This window comes from Lonchura striata, chromosome 13, assembly GCF_050655825.1.
Source record: "Lonchura striata isolate lonStrDom1 chromosome 13, ASM5065582v1, whole genome shotgun sequence".
Classification (NCBI taxonomy): Eukaryota; Metazoa; Chordata; class Aves; order Passeriformes; family Estrildidae; genus Lonchura; species Lonchura striata.
The window spans coordinates 17,182,521-17,202,096 of record NC_140715.1 but is presented as its reverse complement, the minus strand read 5'-3'; the positions used below and the strand labels follow the sequence as shown (position 1 = coordinate 17,202,096).

Genomic DNA, 19,576 nt, shown 5'->3' with positions numbered 1-19,576 from the left:
CCCTCAGGATTCAGCCACCCCAGCCTGCATCCATGGAATCCCAGCTTCCCAGAAGGGATGTGGAGCCTGCAGGGGTGCAGAGGGATCCCAAACCCCCCCAGGAGACCAAAGGGGGGGTTAGGGAAATGCCCTGCATCCCCTGGGCTGGGGACACTGGGGTCCTACCAAGACAGGGGGGTGGGCACCAACCTTGTGGTGTGGCCACTGGGGTGGGTGCCTGGGGCCCTCTGCACCCCCTGCCACCCACTCCCCTCCCCAGGAGCTTGGCCCAGCCTCCCTGACCTACTTCAGACCCACTAGGGACAAGGGTGGATTGTCCAGCTCTGCTCAGGCAGAAAAGGACTGGGAGGTTGTGGTGGTGGGGGGGGGGGGCACGGCCAGCCTGTTGGACCCCCGCATCCGTGGCCTTATTCCCTGGAGAACACACAGGGCCTGGGTACTGGAAAAACTCTGGAGTCTTCCCAGACACTCAGCCTGCTCTGAGGTTTTCATCTCACCCTACACCCAGACAACCCCCAGAGAAGGGGCTACAGGGCACAGGCTGTGACCACCCCTTAGCAAACCTGAGCTGTTCCAGGACCACCCCAGCTCCTGCAAAGGCTGCTCCAGGACATCCTCACAGACACCCAGTGAGCTGCCTGGGGTTACCCCCAGAGTCTCTCAGGGCTATCTTGGGGTGCCTCCCCAGAGACTCCTGGGGCTGGTGCTGGACACTGTTCTGCAAACTTCTCCTCGCTGTCCTGGGGCACTTCCACACCTCCCAGGGCTGTCCTGAGACATCCACAACGTCCTGAAAGGAGGTTGTAGCCTGGTGGGAGGCGACCTCTTCCCCCTGGCAACCGGTGAAGGTTTAGGTTGGACATCAGGAAGAATTTCTTCACGGAAAGGTTTGTCAGGCATTGGAATGGGCTGCCCAGGGATGTTGTGGAGTCACTATCCCTGGAGATGTTTAAGGAAAGACTGGATGTGGCACTCAGTGCCATGGTCTAGTTGACATGGCACTGAGTGTCTAGTCTAGTTGGGTCATAGTTTGGGCTGCATGACCTCAGAGATCTTTTCCAACCTAGCTGATTCCGCGATTCCCTAATTCCCGTGATCGTTCCCAGCCCCGTCCCGGCGGCGTTTGTGCGCTGCCACTCGGAGCATTACGGCCGAGGAGCTCCGCCGCGCATTTCAGCGGCGCCGCTCTTGGGCTCATTACGGCAGGAGGCGGCGGGCGCGCCCATCGGCGGGCGCGGGGGGGGAGGCGGTGCCGCGCGGGGAGGGGGGCAGCGCGGCGCGGCCGGTTCCATCGGCGCGGCGGGCGCGGGGGCGCCATGAGGCGGGGCTGAGACCGGAGCGGGAGCGGCACCGGCACCGACACGGAGCCCGGCGGGCCCGGCCGCCGCGCCATGCGAGCGGGCTGAGGGGCGGGCAGCGCCGGGGCACGGCACCGAGCGCCGCGGGCGCGCCTCCCGAAGGTACGGGGTGAGGCGGCGGCCGCAGGCCCGGGCCGTGCGGGGCAGGGCCGGGGCACCGGGGGGAGGCGGCGGGCAGGGCCCGGGGCTGGCGGGAGGCGGAGGGAAGGGGGAGGGCAGCCTCGGGGCGGCGGGACGGGGAGGGCGGCGGGCAGGGCGCGGAGCGATGGGGCGGATGCGGGGCTGCGGGGCCCGCTGCGGCGGGCGGAGGAGCGAGCGCGGCCCGGTGCGGCGGGGCCGGGCCCGGTGCGCGGAGCGGGCGGATGGCCGGCGCGGCCGGGGGTGGCGGCTGCCGGGGCATCGGGGCCCGGGGAAGCGGCCGCAAAGCGCAGCCAGGCCCGGTGCAGCCGCAGGGCGGTGGGAGGAGCCCCCGCTGCTGGGGGAGCCCCGCGGGGACCGGGGGCAGCGGGGACGGAGCCGGAGCGCTGCTGCCCGTGGCGGCTGTCCGAGCCTGCCCGGCCGGAGCCCCTTCTCGGGGTCCCCCGCGATCCCGGCCGGGCGGGAGTCGGGGGCTTCTGCTGAGGCTGGTTGTCTGGCTTCGGTTACGGGCTTCTGACTGGCTGTGTCCTCGTCCCGCTTGGCACCTCGCGGTGTCCCGTTCGCCGTTCCCCCGAACCCGGTAAACTGTGTCAGCTCGGGGCAGGCTCCGGTGTGGGAGAGGGGACGGGAGGGGAAGTGGTGAAACTCTTCGGAAAGTTGTCCCTGGAGAGGAGGTAGGAAACAAATGAGCCCGAGGTGACGGCGTGGGGGTAGTGGCACCGGGGGTGGTGGCGGTGGCACAAGCCGCGCCGCCGGCCCGGCAGGATCTGTGCTGGCAGCGTGGGCTGTGTGTGGGCCCGTGGCAGCCCTGTCCCACGGAGGACGTGTGGGACCACGTTGTGGGCAGCTGGAATGCACTCCAGGGTTTGCTCTCCCGGGCAGGAATTGAGCTCTGTGGCTAGGCAGGTGCTGTTCCTCCGTCTGGGGACAACCCCTCTTCCCAAGACCCTGGCTCTGTTTTGTGCTGGTACCTTGTCCACCAGCTCTGCACCGGCCCAGCACAACCGGCTGTGTGTGTGCCTGCAGCTCCAGACATCATCCCTGCCTTGCCTTCTCTCTGTCCTGTGCCACTACCTTGCTCTGTCCCTCTATCACCTGCGCCCATGTCGGCTCTGATGCCCCAGGACCTCGAGGCCGCCCTCGAGGTGGGTCTTGTGCCCCGGGGGGATGCGCAGGGCAGAGCCCGGCGGGGCAGGTGGGTCCCGGGGCCAGCAGGAGCCCCGGGAGGAGGAGCAGCTGTCGGAGGAGAGCCGGCTGCGTCTGATGTCACTGCGGTGCATGGTGGGTAATTATGCACGTTGCAATGAAAATAATAAGGCCGGCTCCATAGTGTGTCTAAAAATACTGCTAATGCGGAGTGCCTGCTGGGTGCCTTTGTTCGTCACCTTTGGGTGTCTGCTCTGGGGCTGGCCGGGTGGTGTCACACCCCTCGAGCAGTGGGTTACGTTTAGCAGGTGAAATGTGGCCCCTCCATTCCCCCCCCGCACTGGGACACGGTGCCAGTGGAGACAGGGCAGGTGTTGACATGGGAGGTGAGGCAGGAGGTACCTGTGTGTGTTTTGGAGGCTTCAGTGCCACCTCCCTGCACGCAGCCATGCAAGGGGTCTCAGTGGGATGGCAAGGCTTTGTTCCCCTAGCCTTGCTTGGAGCTAGGCGCTCTCCAAGTGGTGGACAAAAATCTGTCCTGATATCCCCTGGCAAGTTCCAGCTCGTTCAAGTAGAGATCAGGATTTGGGCCCTGATGATCTGGTCTGTCCATTGCTGGCATTGCGTGGCCAGGACAGAGCTCACTGGAGCTGGGGCTGCCAGACCTTCCCTCTGTGGCTGCCACCATGGTGTGTCCTGGTCCTGATGGGACTCAGACTGTGGCAACTTGCTGTGCTCTGGCTGTGCAAAGGTGGGAGGGAGAAGGGATATGCCCCTGGAACAGAGGGAAATGATGTGATAGGTGCTGAGGGGCAGCTGGGTGCTGGCAAAGGGCTGCCCAGCACTCTGATGTCCACTCCGTGGGTTCTGCCCAGATGCTCTCGGTGCAGCTCTGGCTGCTCCCGTGGTCCCTCTGTCTGCTGCCAGGCACTGGAAGCTCCTGCTGCTGTGGAGGAAGAGGCTTGCAGGGGTGGCGAGAGCCATCTGGCTGGCAGGCTGGCAGGGGGAAGGTGTTGTGTGGCAGGGCAGCAGCAGAGGGCTGGGAAGGGCAGGAAACACTGAGCCTATGAGCCTGGGTCTCAGTGACGAGTCTCTTCCGCTTTGTGTGCAGGGAGGTCAGAGAGGTGGCGGCTGCTCTTGGTTTCAGCTGGTGCTTGTGGTGGGCTCTGACTCCAGCTGTCAGCTGTGGGAGCTGAGCCTTGGCCCTCTTCACTGTGGAGCAAACAGGGAGATGTCACCCTGCTGGCTTGCTGGGCTGCTTCGCCTTCAGGGTCATTGCTGTGTTCTCGGGGCCCTTCACTGGAGAGGGAGTGTCGCTGCTGCCTCTGTTCTTGCCAGGTGCTCACTCTGACCTCTGAAGGTACACATAGCAGTGATGTTCCCCTGAGCAGTGAAACACACTGTCCCTACCTGCTGGGCTGTGTGGCTCCCTTTGGTGAGTGAGGAACAAGGAACGGGGTAGGAGACTTTGCAAATCCCATTGATCCACACCATGGAAGCTGCATGTTTGCATCTGCCTGTCCAGGACCAGGGCCCTGTGAGGGGAATTGATCAAGCTGTAAAACCTAGAGTCAACTAATGAAATAGGGACTATAGATTTTTATTTTAAATGGAAGAGAATTTAGAAGAGATTTAATTATCCTTGGTTTATGGACCTGTTAGAGGAATGAAATAACAGCTGGCAGGTAAGGGCTGGGTTTCAGCTCGCAGCACTTTTCTCCCAGGTTGTCTGCAGAACTGCCCAAGTTTTGCCACCCAAGGTACAGTGGGGAATGATGTAAAGTCACTCAGAGCAGAGTTAGATGGGGTGAAGTCCTGCTTATCCTGCTGGGTGTCTCTGCTTCCTGCTGGGAGTATGTGTGCTGAAGTAGCAGAGGGGCTGGCCCTGGGCAACTGGGGCTGGTGTAAGAACAGCCGTCCTTGGTCCCTGGGGCTTGGTGGCTTGTTGTGGGCCAGTCCTTGTGCTAGTTGCCAGCAGAGAGTTCAGGAGCCCTGTACTCACTGGGCTGTGTCCCTCTGGGTGTCATTTTCCTGGGGCTGTGGGCACTGAGCTCTCACTGACGCTCACGTACCTGCGCAGTGTGTGGAGTTTGTAAAGGAGAGCTGCAGAGCGCTGGGATTTGCTGGGCTCAGCTGTGTGTTGGACACAAGCTGTAACGCTGTCACTACAGCCACTCCTCCTGTGTGCATCCACTCCACTGTCACGTGAGGCTGGCCGCGGGGCACGGCTCGGGAGGTGCTGGTGGCAGGCGGCACGGCGCTGGTTTTCGGCAGAAAAGCCTGGCTTCTGGATGCTTTTGGGGTTTTCTCCTCTTTATTGAGGAGCTGGGGCACAACATTTTCCCTGCTTTGACCAGTCTGGAGAAACATGGTTTATCACCTGCTGTGTGTGGGTAATTAGTTGGCCAAGGGGTTGTGTACCCAACTTGCAGGCACAGCCTGTAGGGTGCCAGTCTGATGTGTCCAGAGGCTGCTAAAACATCCAAGGAAGCTGCTGGTGCTGGGGAGCTCTCCCAGAGCCCTCTGACATTGATGCAGGAACTTGGGAGAGCCAAGCCTTGAGCCCTGCGGTCATGGAGCCCCATGAGGATGTTGCATGGCTCCCTGAGACAGGTTAGTTGCATAGGGGAGTGGTGTGGATCTGTGCTGTCGGCTCACAAGGGTGTTGGGAGAAGCCAGCCTTGGCTGGCTGCTGACTGAGAGCCTGCTGAATCTCTGGGCAGCAGAGCTGCACCATGGTGCTTATCCTTCACCCTTGCACTTGCAAATCCTCAGTGTTTCAGGGCAGGAGCTGTTTCCTGGAGGGCATAAGCAGACCATGGGTCCCATGTCCAGTGTGGCATATCTGGGTTTTCTGGAGTGGGGTTGTTTGGGAGGGCTCCATACTTTGTGCATGGCAGAGGATGAGGTTGAGCAGTGTCTCCAACAAGCAGTGCTCGTTGCAGGCCTTGGGAATATTATTTTCCAGCTGCAGGCTGGTCCCTGGAGACCTGCTCTCACTGGCTTCAGAGCTGTAGTTCTGGGTCTTCCTTGGCTAGCCTGGAAAGCAGGATGAAGGTTTTTAGTTCAACCATGCAGAGCAGAGGACTGGCCTGCAGCGTGTTAGGAGCTGCTTTCTCTCAGGTGAGCCTGTGTCTTGGTGATCCAGGCCTCTGGCATCTCTCGCTGTTGCCCCTGGGAAGGGAGGGCCCATGTTCTGGTCCTCCTTCCCCCAAGCCTGGCAATGCTGAGGCACGGTCCCCTCCGGCAGGTTGTCTTTTCCCTGCTGTGCTGGTGGGGCTCCCTAGGTGCGTTTGCATTTTGAGTGTCTTAGTTGGTTTTCTCTCCATGCTTGTGCTTTGGGAAAGTGGTGAACAATAAAAATCTGCCATTGAGAGCTGTAGCAGAGGTCAGGCAGCTCCTGTGCCCCAGGCTGCTCTCTTGTCACCACAGTTGTGCTTTGTGCATGGGGGCTGTCAGCTTGAAAGTCATGTTTTTGCTCTTAAAACCAACCTCAGGCACTGGTGTGGGGTTCTCTGAGTGATGTACGGGAACATATTGCAGCAAACCTCCTTTTCACTTTAGGGTAGTGGTCACTTCCTGTTTTGGTGCATCTTGTAAGCAGCCTCTTGGCAAATTTTTAATCAAGGACAAAGGAGGGGTAAATGCTTGCTGAAAATCATGAGCTTCTCTGAACTCCTTTCTGAAAATGATCATTGCAGGTTGTTGGTGTCCCTGCAGGCTTCTTAAAATGCAAAACAAACCACCCAGCCCAACTTCCTGACTGTCACTAGTGCTTTCAAGAGATGCTTCGTTTTGCTGAGTGGTAACAAAACTGCTCTTTGCCATCCACCAGCTCTTGGCTCTGCCTGTATCCCTTTGCAGGAGCTGCTCTGACTGAGAGCAGTGGGGAAGGTGTCTGGAGCCTGGCCCCTCCTGTCCTTGGCCACTCACCTGGCACATGCATTAACACTGTCCACAGTATGTAGACAGCAGGCTGGACTCAGAGAGATGCTTGTGGAGAGGTGACAAGTGAGCTAGGGACTTCAGGAATGCTGTGTGGGGAAGGGAAAGAGGAGTGATCCCTCCTCCCTGTGCTGCCTTTGTCCTAGGAGAGACTGGGTCTGTTTTAGGAAAGGGCTGTCTGAAATGAGAACTAAAAGTGAAGGGCAGAGGAGTACAGAGTCCTGAAGAGCAGTGTCTCATGGTAGGAAGGAGAGGAAGGACCAGGGAGGTAGCCAGGCAGCAGGCTGGGGATGGGCATGGTGGCATTGGCTCTTTTCCTCCTACCTATGTGCAGCTGAGCTGTTGGAAGTGGCTGCTGCAAGATGCCTGGGCAGACAGAGGTGTGTGTAGTTCAGCATGCTTCTGTTCAGGGGAGAAGAGGCCACCCAGGAGCGAGGAGGACACAGCCTATTCCTTGATGCTGCTGAACTACAGAGGTGGCCAAGCTGGACCCAGCTGCTGCACCTGCAGCCTTCTGGTCATGCTATTCAGGTCGTGCTGGTGTTTCTAGGGCAAATGAAGGAAGGTGGAGATCTCTGCAGATTATTTACCCTGTCTTAAGGAAATGATGGCTTGTTGCAAGCTTATCTGTGTTCACTTGGCTTTGAACTTGCCAGATGGTGTCAGTTGGGGTAGGTGTCAGGTGTGGATGCTGCCTCTGAGGTCTTGGCTTGCTACAGGCTCTGGCTCTTGGGGAGGAAGGTGCTGCTAGTTCTCCCTCTGCAGTGCAGCTCAGCCATGCTATTAGACATCAGAGAATCCACGTGGGAGAGATCGACAGGAAACTGGGCGTTATCAGTTCCGCTGCCTGTGCAGCTACTCGCTCCTCATGTCAGCATCCTCCACGTGTGTGTGGCTGGAGGCGTTTGATGGGAGTGCTGTCAGCCCGGGGGTGGGAGTGGGTGGCGTGTGATCACGGTGGAGGCGTCCTGCCTCCACTGCCAGTGAACTCAGCTCCACCGGGTGTGTGGAGCAGGGAGGGAGCTCCTTGCTCCCCTGTCTCCACAGTGGAGAAGCGCTTCACCCTGCCAATGTTGGGGTGTCCCATGTCCTCTGGTGTTTGTGTTGGGCCTTGGATAGGGTAGGGACACTTCTGCTGCTCCTCCCTCCATGCAGTCTGAGAGCTTCTGTGTTCTTGATGCCAGTTTCTTCACGCTTTTTTCCTAGGCCCTGGGGAGAAAAGAATAGGATCTGGGGCCTCTCTCTCTCCCTGGACTTGTGTGAGAGGCCCAGGAGAATGTGGAGGCACACTGAGTGTTGGGGAGAGCACAGGGCAGACCAAGCCTCCAGTGGGAGATGGGCTCTCACCACTGGATCACCCTGGCTAATCCTGTGTCAGACCTGACCTATATATGGGGCAAGGGAGGTGGCATGTCTGTGGCGGCAGATGGTCTCTTAAAGAGCCTGGGCTCAGGGAGACTTCGTCCTGCTGGCCCCTGGCTATCCTGAAGGAAAAGATGGGCCACCTGTCGGCTGTAGAGCATCCAGGTTCAGCCTGAGCAGCCCCTGCACGTGGAGGGCTGTCTAAAGCTTACAGGCTGTCCCAGGGGTGTCACAGGTCTCTGTGGCTGAACTGGGCTCCCTTGTCCTGGCCCTGAAGCACTGACCAGCCTTACCAGCCTTGCTGTAGCATGCTTTGGGCCCCTCACATGGCTTTTCAGGCACAGCTCTGTACTTGGGTCATTGTGATGTTGGAGTCTATGTGCATGGCTGTGTCCCTGAGACAGTGTGGGCAGAGCTGTTTGCACACACTCTGATCCTGCAGCTGGATGTGTGGTGCCCTGTCCTCACTGGACACAGCCGTGTGCAGTGTGGCTGTGCCAGGAGAATGATCCAGCCTGGCTGGGCAGGGAGCGTGAGCAGCGTGTGAGCTGTGTTCCATCGATGGCTCCTCCTGATGCCGTCCTGAGGACATCAATAGCTGCTGCCCACGGGGAAGCTGGTGATGCTGGAGTGGGTCTGGAGGGAGTGTCTGCACAGATATCCACCATTTGTGGCCTCTGCCTGCTGCCAGTGCTCTGCCCAGGATCAGACCATGTCCTGACAATCCTGAGAAGGTGCAATGCTACCTCTGCCTACAAACAATGGCAAGGTCAAAGGACAGAGTGCTATTTCCCTTCACTTCCCTGTAGTCCCCAGCTCCTGAAGCAAAGAGGCTGTAGTGGAACAGACCTGGAGGGTGGTTGTTCAGGTTTGGGCTGATTCAATGCTTTGGCTCTTCCTGCTGGAGTTCTTGCTTAAGTGCGTGGCTCTGACACTTATCATAGGTCTGCCTTGCTGTGCTGCCTTCTTGTCCTGTGTGTCCCCTACCACGGGGACAAGAAGCATTGGCTGTGGTGCTACTGAGAGTCATGGCAGAGGGATCTTGCCCCAGAATGCTCTGTGTCCCAGAGGATCCTTGAGCCTGGTGTAGTTCCTCCTGCACGCGTGGATTTGGGGTGAAGAGGTGAGAGCCTTGAGAGGGGCCTGAAGGGACCTGGGCACAGGGCTGAAATCTGGCAAAGCTGAATCCGACTGCTCATCGCAACAATGAGCTACTGAATTGTTAAATCGTCAATCTGAGGTTTTCTTTGAAAGGGGTGATGCTACAAATTAATTAGCTCCCTTTTGGTTGTTAGCACTTTAAAGCCCAGCTGTCAGGGGAGGGCTGGTTTATAGGCATTACATCAGGGCTGCCGGCTGGCTCGCTCGCCTACCTGGGAATTTCTAAGTGTGCCTTGTAACCGGGGGAAATTAGGCTCGGATGCAGCATCTGGCGCTCTGTGAAGCTGCTGGATGTGCTGTCCGGAGCACGGGGATTTGAGTGGTGCCTCAGCGGTGCTGCTGGGGCACACGGGGGTCCGGTGGCTCGGCCTCTTGGTGCGCAGCTCCCGGGGAGCCGGCGGCTCTGCCTCTCCAGCTCTCAGCCTTAGCCACCGGCCGGGTGACTCGCTCAGGTCAGCTGCAGGTGTGCAGGAGACGGTCCGAGTAGTTCCTGCTTCTTGCTTAATTAATGTGAGAGAATAGGAGGCTTTTCTGAAGCAAAAGGGGCTTTTCTGGCGTGTAAAAGTTTGAACTGGCTGCACATGCGGTGCGGGCAAAGGGTTCGATGTCCTAAGCAGGAGGGGAGGAACTCCTCCATGCTCCCGTCCGGGTGCGGAAGGTGGTGGGAGCTGAGCCGCTGCTTCCCCACCCCCGGGTTTTTCTGCCCACCAGCACAGAAGCACGGCGACTTCCGGGCCCACGGAGCTGCCAGCCCGGTGAGCAGGGCCCGGGAGAGATGCGGGGGCACAGCCGCAGCTACGGTGCCACCCGCCTTAAGGCCTGTCGCAGCGGGGCGAGGTGGCCGGTAGCGTCAGCAGGCCGCTGGGGAAGGGCGGTGCGTGCCCGGTGCCCTCCGTCCTGGGCCCGCCTCGGCGGTTCCGGACCGGGGTCGCTGCCCCGCGTGGCGGCCCCGCGCTCCAAGATGGCTGCGGACCGTGACACGCCTGGTCACGTGGGACGCGCGCGCGCCGCGCCGCCCCCCCGGTGCCCCCGGCCGCCCCCCCCCGCGCCAGCCGCGCGCGCCCCCGGTGCCCGCGAGCGCCGGGACTCGGCCCGGTGCGCCCCGCTGCTTCTTAAAGGGACAGGCACCCCCCGCGCACCCCGGCCCGCCGCGCCGCGGAAAACAAAGAGGCACCGGAAACAGCGGTGGCGGGGAGGGGGCCGGCCCGGCGGGAGGCGGGAGGGAGGGAGGGGAGGGCCGGCGGCGGGCCGGCGGGGGGGGCAGGCCCGGGCCCGGCGTCGGCGAACAAAGAGCGGCGGGAGGGAGGGGGCGGGGGCGCCGCAGCGGCACCGGAGCGGCGGCCCAGGCTATCGGTGCAGGTACGTGCGGGCCGGGGGGGGCGGGAGCGGGGCGGGGGCGGGGGCCGCCCCCCGGACCCCCGACGGCACCTGCCCCGGGCGGCGGCGGCGGGGTCCGGCGGCCGCCTTTGTTATTGCTTTTGTTTGGCGCCGAGCACATGGCCCCGGAGCGGCCGCTCTTAAAGCCACAGATCCGTACCGGCACCGGCAGGGCTCCGCGGCGGGGGGCGCGGGCTGGGTTGCGCTCCCGGCTGCCGGTGGCCGCGGTGCCTCCCCGGGGTGCTGCTGCACGGTGGGGCGCTCCGTCGGTGCGCTCCGGGTTGTGCCGCTCGCCCCGCCGTGCGCCGCCGTCCCGGACACCGAGGGTCGGCTTTGGGTCGGGTCTGGGGGTGGCGTTGGGCGTCGGGGTCGTCCTTCCGAAGCGGCTGCCGGTGCGGCGGAGCCAGCGGTGACCTCGCTCCCGGGGGAGCTGGCGGCGTCCGCCTGGGAACGGCGGGGAAAGGGCTACGGGAGAGCTCGGGGTGCCGGGACAGAGCCGGCGGCGGGTGGCAGCGGGGCGGCAGGACCCCCAGGGCGGGCGGCTCCGCCGGCAGCCCCGGAGCCCGGCTCTGCCCGAGCAGATGGCACCGGGCGTGAGCGCTGGCGCGCTGCTAACTTTGTTCTCGGCGGGGCTCGGGAGCCGCCTCCCCCCGCCCCTCCGAGAGGCTGCGGGACCGCGATCCCCTCCGTTTCGGAGCTGCGGTGGCCTCCGCGGGGTCACGGTCACCCTGCTCGGAGCGGCCGCTGGCTCCCAGCCCCGGGCGCGGAGGGAGCCGGGTGTGCCCGCTTGGGACAGGAGGGTGGGTACCTCACGGGTGCTGCCTGTGGCAGGACGAGGGCCGGGCCAGCGCTGTCCCGCAAGTCGGGGGTGCCGTCCTGCCTCGGGATGCTGTCCTGGGTTCCAGGAGCGCAGGCAGCCCTCCGCTCTGGAGGTCCCAGGAACAGGCGAGCCCCTGTATGGCTTCGGTGTTCCTCTGCGGACATGCTGCCCATCCCCAAGCCCATTGCTGTGGTGCTTGGTCTGGAAGGTGCCCGCTGGATCACACAGGGCCTTGACACCACGTGTGCTCCGAGGGTGAGGATGTGGAACTGGAAGCAGTAACACATCAGGGAGGTTTCTTCAGAGTGGGGCTAAGCCTGGGTTGTTGCTGCATTCTGGCTCCCAGCCCACTCAGGGGCATGTTGCAGCTGGGCAGAGCTTCAGGGTGGGCAGAATAAACTCCCTCTGGAAGGAACCTCCTGGCCAGGCACACCCCGTTCCTTGGTGGCAGTCACAGACAGGTTCTGGGAGGGCTCAGCCTGTGGCTTTTGCTTTTCTTCTTCCTTTTTTCTACCAAAACAAAGAGAGAAATTTGCTTTCAGCTTTTATGGTAGTGTGGAGATGAAGGTGAGGTTAAGAAGAGATTTGTGTGTGGCACAGGACTTGTCCCAGTGGTTGTTGATAGCCATCACCCAAAAGTGACATTGCAGCTTCTCCCTGCTGGGCTGAGATCCCCCTGCTGAGCAGCATTCCCTTGGCTCCAGGTCCACAGGGTGTCTTTCCTGTCCTTGGTGTGTCTTTGGCATGGGCACTGAGCAGGAGGTGGAGCTGAAGAAGCTGCTTTGGGGGGACCTCACCAGCCTGCAGTGAGCTGGATTTAGGGGTGGGTGTGTGGGCTGTGGTGCCAAGGCCCTGGCTGCTGCTGTGTGCTGGCCTGATGCTGTGGAGGCCAAAGGAAGCTGGGCAATGGAGGGGTACCAAGGGAAGCTTGGATACACATGGAGGCAAGGAAGGCTGTTTTGGGACCTGGGAAAGCAGAGCCTGGGGAAGCCCAGCCCTAAATGTAGATGTCTCCTCTGTGCAGTGTCAGGGTTCATTGGGACTGAGGGGTTGAGCTGTGTCCTGGGAGCTCTGGTGCCAGAACACCAGTCGGGCTGGGTGTAGGAGGGGAGATGGAACAGGGCCAGGGCAGTGTTCCACTGTCCCACTGCCTTGGGGAGCATCTGGGGGAGCAGAGCTGCCTCCCTGGTTTCAGCACAGCCCATGCTTGTCCCCTACTCAGTGCGGATGTGTGGCTGTGCCCTGTTGGCAGCAGAGAGTTGACAGAGAAGGGCCATGAGCCCTCCTGCCACCGCCAGCCCCTGTGCTGGTCACTGGGGTAGCAGTGTCACTCCAGAGTAGGATGTGCAAGAGCTCAGTAACAAAGAGCACCCCCCAGAGCAGCATCAAGGACCTGCTGGAAATTCCCCATGCCATGCTCAGCCTCCCTGTTGGCCGGTGAGCAGGCTGGGATGCTGCCATAGCCACAGAGTTCTTCATCACTTTCTTTCCTCTGTGCCAAAAATTAGTGCAAAAATAAGTCTTTCTCTCTCTTTGTGTTGTGCATGGGAGGTGACTCTGGCCATGAAGGGGAGGAACAGTAACAAGGGAGTTGGGGACAGGCTCTTCCTAGCCCCTCTCAGGGCCACATCCAGCCCCAAGAGATGGGGTGGGTGCAGCTCAAGGTGGAGGAGCAGCAAGAGCTCCAGCTGTCAGCATCACCATCCTTGTGAGGATGGAGCAGCAGCCTGAGTGGTGGCGGGACAGTGCCATGACCCGCTGTCCCTCTTGCAGAATTCAAGGTGCTGGTGTCTTACCCTGCCTGGAGCCTGAGGTCCCGTGTGCCCATCCGCTTCCCGACGTCACCAATGCGACCATGGGAACTGGCAGTGCATAGGCGGCCGCCCTCTGCCCCTTTTGCCCAGCGCCGTTTCTCGGGGGGACCCTGCAGCAGCCCCGACCACCTCCGGCGAAGGTACGGGCTGCAGGGTGGTGTGGAGCCCTGCCCCTGTGGCACACGGGGTTGTGGGGCCGGTTCTCTGGTCCTGCTGGGACAAGGCACCGGCTCCCAGTGGGGCTTGGGGGGACATAGACAGGGAAGCACATCCCCCTGGCCCAAATGAGGGGTCCCTGGGGAGCAGGGGTCCTTTTTATGCTGCGGACACCGAGAGAGCACTTGCAGGGTGAGCAGAGAAGCTGGTTCTGAAGCTGCCCAGCCTGACGTGGCCTGGCACAATGCCCTAAGCATCTCACTCTGGGCTGGCACTGATCCTCCTGTAGCCATCCTGCCTGGGGCTGTGGTGCCCCTCTGGCCTGGGGGGTCACTCCTGCTCTGTTTCTTTCCTGCGGTGGCCCCACAGCCCCTCTGCCAGGCGTCAGTGGGGACGACGCGATCGACCTCTGGCAACCCTGCTGGGCCAGGATGAGCCCCAGGTGCACCCTGCCTTCCCCCAGCAGCTGCACATCCCTGTAGATGAGCCCCGTGCCTACGCTCTTGCCAGCACGCCGCCACGAATGCTTCACCCAGCCGCTCACCCGCCCCACCAGAACCCATTCATGGTGGATCTGCATGACCAGGTAGGTGCTGCAGCCCCCAGCCCCACTCCTAAGTGTGATCCTGTGGTGTTCCTTGGGCTGTTGTCTGGAGTGGTGACATGTCCTTGGGTCCCCTCTGGCCACTTGCTGCTGGGATCACCCAGCCCTAAACCTGCTGGTGCTCTGGTTCTCTGAGATTTAAATCTTGGGGTCCCTCTGCCTTTTGGGTATGTCCAGGGTGGTCCCTGCTCCCAGGGGCTAGGGACAGTTGCCTTGTAGGGTTGTTCATGTGACAACTGTCATCATAGTCCGTGGTAATGGTGATGTGTTGGAGGCTGTGTCAGCCTGTCTGTGTGGAGGAAAGAAGGGCTCAAAACTCCCTCAAGCTGAGCCCTCACTCAGCCCGTCCCTGTGGCCACACCAGCGGGATGGGCATGCCAGGTGTTTTGTCCCAGTGCTGAGTGCCCAGCGTCCTGCTGTGACCCTGTCAGGACAGGGACAGCTCAGACAGGGCTGCACCCTGACTGTGCCTTCGGCACCTTGTCCTTAGGTGCACCAGGGACCTGTCCCTCTCTCCTACACGGTTACCACCGTAACGACGCAAGGCTTCCCCATCCACGCTGGCCAGCACATCCCTGGGTGCAGCACCCAGCAGCTCCCAGCATGCTCAGTGATGTTCAGCGGACAGCACTACCCGCTCTGCTGCCTCCCACCCCCGGTGAGTCACAGCAGGGGACACCTGGGGACAGCCTGCAGCCTGGGCCGTGAGTGCCCAAAGGTGTTGTGGGTACCCAAGCCCACTGTAGCGCAAATTTCTGGGATCACAGGGTCCTTTGGAGGCCCTGAGGAGGGGGCAGGGGTGTCTGACCCTTGTTTTTCTCTCCATCTCTCCCCACAGCTGATTCAGGCATGTGCCATGCAACAACTTCCCGTCTCCTACCAGACATTCCCCCCCATCATCTCCAGCGACCATTACATCCTGCACCCACCCCCGCCGCCAGTGCCCCCCCACCAGCCGCCCCACATGGCCCCCCTGGGGCAGTTTGTACCTCTCCAAGCCCAGCATCCACGTATGGTGAGTTGGGGTGGAGGGACAGACTGGGGACATGATGCACCCACCACCTTGGGGTCTTGTCCTTCTGCAGTCCTGTGGGTCTAAGCTGGGGGTGGTGGGCAGGGTGCCCAGAGTGGCTCTGTCTTCATAGTGTCGGGGAGGTGTAATTTGGGATGCTCCTCTCAGCCTAACTCTTTCCCCACAGCCTCTGCAGAGGATAGACAATGACGTGGACCTGCGAGGGGAGCAGCACCCCATCGCAGGCTTCACATACCCTCCGTCTCACCACGCTCCCACGCTGTCGCCCTCCATGCCGCTGCATTACCTCCCCCACGACCCGCTGCACCAAGAACTGCCATTTGGCGTGGTGAGTCCCCATCCTGGGGTGGGGTTGGGAACACTGTGGGGCTGGCACAGCTCTGAGTGCCCCATGTCTCCCTGCAGCCATACCCCCATATGATGCCCCGGCGGCTGAACACCCAGCGGTACCGGCTGCAACAGGCGCTGCCCCCACCGCCACCCCCTCCGCCGCCTCCTCCCTACTATCCGAGCTTCCTGCCCTATTTCCTGTGAGTACCGGTGGGGATATTCTAGGATGCGTAGGGCAGGGGTGGCACTGTGGATGGGGACCACAGTGGCATTGTGTTGGCACAGGGGGGAGCCCCCTGTGGGGTGCCAGGGTGGATGCTGAGATTTGCGGCCCCATGCTGACTGCCCTGTCCTTCCCCCCCAGTTCTATGCTTCCTGTGTCACCAACAGCCGTGGGGCCCACGATCAGCTTAGACCTGGATGTGGATGATGTGGAGATGGAGAATTATGAGGTGCGTCTGCTTGGTTTCCTCAGAGTCATAGGATGGGAGAGCTGGGGTTTTGCTGATTGCTCTGCTGGAGGGGGGAGTCTCCTGGAGGCTGGGGGGCATCTGGAGTGGGGAGCACTCCTGGAGGGATGCTGTGCCAGGACAGGAGATGAGCTGAGCTGGCCTCTGCATCTCCCTCCAGGCACTGCTGAACTTGGCCGAGCGGCTGGGGGAGGCCAAGCCACGGGGACTCACCAAAGCAGACATCGAGCACCTCCCGTCCTACCGCTTCAACCCCGAGAGCCACCAGTCTGAGCAGACCCTGTGAGTGAGCTTGGGGTGCACCTGGGGGGCCTGACGGGGGTCAGGGGCCGTGGCTGGCAGTGGGGCTGTACTGATGGCTGCTTCCCCCAGGTGCGTCGTGTGCTTCAGCGACTTTGAGGCCCGGCAGCTTCTCCGCGTCCTGCCCTGCAACCACGAGTTCCACGCCAAGTGTGTCGACAAATGGTTAAAGGTACTGCCTGTGCCCGCTCTGGGGAGTGGGGCGGCTTCTGGGGATGGTGCAGGGTGCTGCCTTCTGGGTGGCCTCAGTGTCCTGCATGCACCGGGAGCTGGGGCCGAGCACTGTGCAGGGCTGGATAAGGCACTCCTGGGATGTGGTTCCAGCCTTGCCAGCGGTGCCGCTCACCTGCCCCCGTCTCTCTGCCCGCAGGCAAACCGCACGTGCCCGATCTGCCGGGCGGACGCGTCGGAGGTGCAGCGGGAGGCAGACTGAGGCTGGCGGGCGCTGAGCCGCACAATTCGCTAGAGGACAAGGACGCCGGGCTGGGGCGGGGGCTGCTGCCCGCTGCTAGGGCCTGACCCTGCGCTTACCCCCCCTCCCCAAAGCCTCTCCTCGGATGTGGTGAGCATTGAGCAGTCTGGGCTCCCGGCCAGCCCTCCTCCTCCCCGCCGGGGCACGGACTCAGCCGGACGCCTGCCCGCTGCGCTCCCAGGGCCCCGAATCGTGTTGTGCTGGAGGCGGGAGGTGTGTGGCCATGCCCTCTGCGTTCCAAAGACGCTGTTGTTGCTCCATCACTTTCCAGGTCTTTGTACTCTCCTAGGGAATTAGTGGTTTTTTCCCTTTGTCACTGTTTTCTTTTTTACGATAGTTTTTTCCCCCTTGTTTCCTTTTCATTTCCGTCATGTTTTGGTTCCTTGGCCGTTTGCCCTAGGGGCACGCAGGTGGCTCCTCCCCTCAGCATTGCTCTCGGAGGAAACGGGGAGGAGAGAGGAAGGAGCACTGCGGGTTTGATGCCGGCAGCACCCCGGCCCCGGGGACAGCCGGAGGAGGTGGCTGGCAGAGTGTGGCCAAGGTGGGACACCAGCAACCCCACAGCGTGGCTGGGGCAGAAAGGCAGGAACACAGGAATGCCTCTGTCCCTGCTCCTGTGCGCAGCCTGGCACGGCCTCTCTCCTGCCTCGGCTGCCCTGGGAGCCCCAGAGGCCTATGGCTGCTTGGGATCTTTTGCCAGTGGGAGGATGGTGCTGGTGCAGCCCTGGCCCCTCTCCCTGTTCATTCCCCTGTGCCTGGCCAGCACAGCTCCCGGGGCCAGGCCATGTGGCATCCCGCAAGGCAGCCAAGCTTGAGGAGGGGACACCAGCCCCGTCCCTAGGGCTTTGGGCATGTGGTGTTCCAGGTGTGCTGTCCGGCCCCCGGCTCCTGCTCGTATCTCTGTCCCGACGACATAAATCAAGGTAGCCCCGTGCCCCGTCCTGCTGGCTGGACGGCGTGGTTTCCCCGGCCGGTGGGCAGCGAGGGGCCGGCTGGGCTGCGGCCCCCGGAGCGGCGGGGGTTTTATTCATAACTTCGTGGAGTATTTTCAGTGCTACCCTGGCCTTGGCCCGGCTGGTGCAGGGGAAGCTGTGAGCGGTCCCCTTGCCACCGTGTCCCCCCAGCCCGTGCAGGCGCTGGGGGAGAAGCTGCCACGCCGCCGCCCGGCTCCATCAATCCCGCGTGGCCGTTGTTTTGCATGATTAATTAGCGAGGAGGGTGACGGGAGGCGGTGGCAGGGGTGGTGGTGAGAGCACCGCCCTCCCCTCCTGGCGCGTCGCTGACGCCTGGGAGCTTCCGAGCGGACGCCAGCCCTATGTAAATGTTCACAAATATGCATGCATGTCTGACCAGCTTGGAACGTGGTCTTGGCTACGTCTAGCCGGCTGTGGGGTGAGGGGGGTGGGGAGAGGGGTTTTTGTGCTCAGCTGATACTGCCATGCACTGTACTGCACATGTCCGCAACGCCACAGCAGGACCGTGAGACTTTCAGGGCCGTCCCCGCGGGGTCCGCGCCCGCGGCGGCGGCGTGTGCAAGGGCCCGGGGCGGGAGGGGCGGCTCCCCGCGGGGCGGGGGGCAGGCGCGGGGCTGGCCCCCGGCCGAGCCACGGCCGGGTGCGAGGTGAGGGGCCGCGCCTGGCACACGGGTGGGCACGGTGGTGTTCCCCACGCCGAGGGCCGGAGGGGCAGTGCCAGCCACCGGTGGGCCGGCCCCGGACGCTGCCCGGGTCGGGCGCGGGGGTGGCGAGCAGTGGGGGGCTCGGGGCCAGCTCCCCCTCGCTGCCCTTTCCCACCTCTCGGTGGCCGCGCTCTGTGCGGAGCATCGAGGCCAAGGGCCCCGGCCCGGCACCGCTGGGCTCGGTGCCCCTTGGGCAGGACCCCGGCCCCTTCCCCGTCCCTCACTCAGTGACAGATAACCAAAGGAGTCCCCGGCTTCGCGCCCCCGGAGACGCCCCCTCCTCCCCTCCCGCCCTCGCGGTGCCCAGGGAGCCAGGAAAGCCTTACGGTCCTTTGACGGCGACTCGAAAGCTCACAGCTCGTGTGCTGCAGAATTTATTCCAATGAGCAGCTAAAAGTATCATTTAAAAAAAAATAACAAAAAGAAAAAATGACAAAAAAAATACTAAAAAACAATTATTTAGGGTGTTTGTGATTGCTGACTGCGCTGTAGATACCACTGTTTACCAATGAATTCCTGTGGTGGGATAGTGGACTGTTTACTGTTCTATTATACCAGTCCCCGGGCCCTCCGGTGGGACCCCCGCGTTCCCCGCGGCTCCCCGGAAGGTGCTAGGACGTGTGTTCTGTGTTAGAAAGTTTTTATATATATATATATATATATAAATATATATATATAATTTTTTTTGCTCTGTTACTTGCACATTTTACAGTTACCTCATTTTTCCCATGTATGTATTTGAAAAAAGGCTAATATATAGAAAAAAAAGGTTCTTAAAGCTCTAAAAGTGTTTGTTTTTTTCCATTCCATTGGAATCATATTGGTTTTGTAGCATTTAACATAACTAGTATGTTGTATTATATATATGTGTATTATACTGATTGAAATTTTTAACAGATTTGTACTTTTTTTAAAATGAAAGTTGCTAGTTCTGCTTGACCAAGTAGTGCAATCATTATTTTTTTTAATGTTGTGGCTGATTTTGAGAGGGATATTCACTAATAAATGTATGATGTATACCAACACACTGGGCCCAGCTCTTGTCTCCATGGGGGCTTGAGGGGGGAAGTGTGCGGGCCAGGGATGGGAAGGAGCTGCTGCAGCTGAAAGGGCCCTGGAGAGAGGCTTGGAGGAGAGCCCAGGAGGGCCTGAGGGTGGGAGCAGGAACTGGTTGGAGGTTTTGCCCCAGCAGAATCTGGTTTTGAGCAGCACCACACAGCCCGTCCTTCTCACCTAGCGACCCCTCACAGCTTGCACAGAGAAGGGAAAGTCCCCCTGGCTGCTATCCTGGGACAGCAGAGCTCCCTGGGCAGCTCCAGCCCCAGCAGTGGGACACCTTCCACCTCTCTTCCATCCCAACCCGCCAGCATTCCCATGCTGGGCCAGGGAAGAGGAAATCCCTGTGGTCCTGC

At 61.3% G+C, this 19,576-nt stretch overlaps 1 protein-coding gene across 8 annotated transcripts; it reads left to right on the top strand.

Annotated features, from left to right (window-relative positions):
• The first annotated feature begins 1,301 nt into the window (after positions 1-1,301).
• Positions 1,302-16,594, top strand: RNF44 (ring finger protein 44). 8 transcript variants are annotated; one of them, XM_085591482.1, is made up of 11 exons: positions 1,302-1,460; positions 13,081-13,261; positions 13,647-13,863; positions 14,372-14,539; positions 14,720-14,896; positions 15,081-15,242; positions 15,320-15,444; positions 15,609-15,696; positions 15,875-15,996; positions 16,087-16,186; positions 16,385-16,594. In XM_085591482.1, the coding sequence occupies exons 2-11, from the start codon at positions 13,155-13,157 to the stop codon at positions 16,445-16,447; spliced, it is 1,329 nt and encodes a 442-aa protein (XP_085447608.1). In that variant the 5' UTR covers positions 1,302-1,460; positions 13,081-13,154; the 3' UTR covers positions 16,448-16,594. The 8 variants fall into 8 exon arrangements, with proteins under 8 accessions (XP_085447608.1, XP_085447613.1, XP_085447611.1 ...); XM_077786657.2 differs by lacking the exon at positions 1,302-1,460 and adding an exon at positions 10,339-10,469; XM_085591484.1 differs by lacking the exon at positions 1,302-1,460 and adding an exon at positions 10,419-10,469 and having other exon boundaries at positions 13,741-13,863.
• Positions 16,595-19,576: the final 2,982 nt, after the last annotated feature.

Bases quoted from the DNA above. Each gene is read 5' to 3' on its own strand.
- RNF44 (XM_085591482.1), top strand. From the start codon at position 13,155: ATGCGACCATGGGAACTGGCAGTGCATAGGCGGCCGCCCTCTGCCCCT. The intron at 13,864-14,371 runs GTAGGTGCTGCA...CCTTGTCCTTAG, and splicing joins TGGTGGATCTGCATGACCAG to GTGCACCAGGGACCTGTCCC. The intron at 15,697-15,874 runs GTGCGTCTGCTT...ATCTCCCTCCAG, and splicing joins TGGAGATGGAGAATTATGAG to GCACTGCTGAACTTGGCCGA.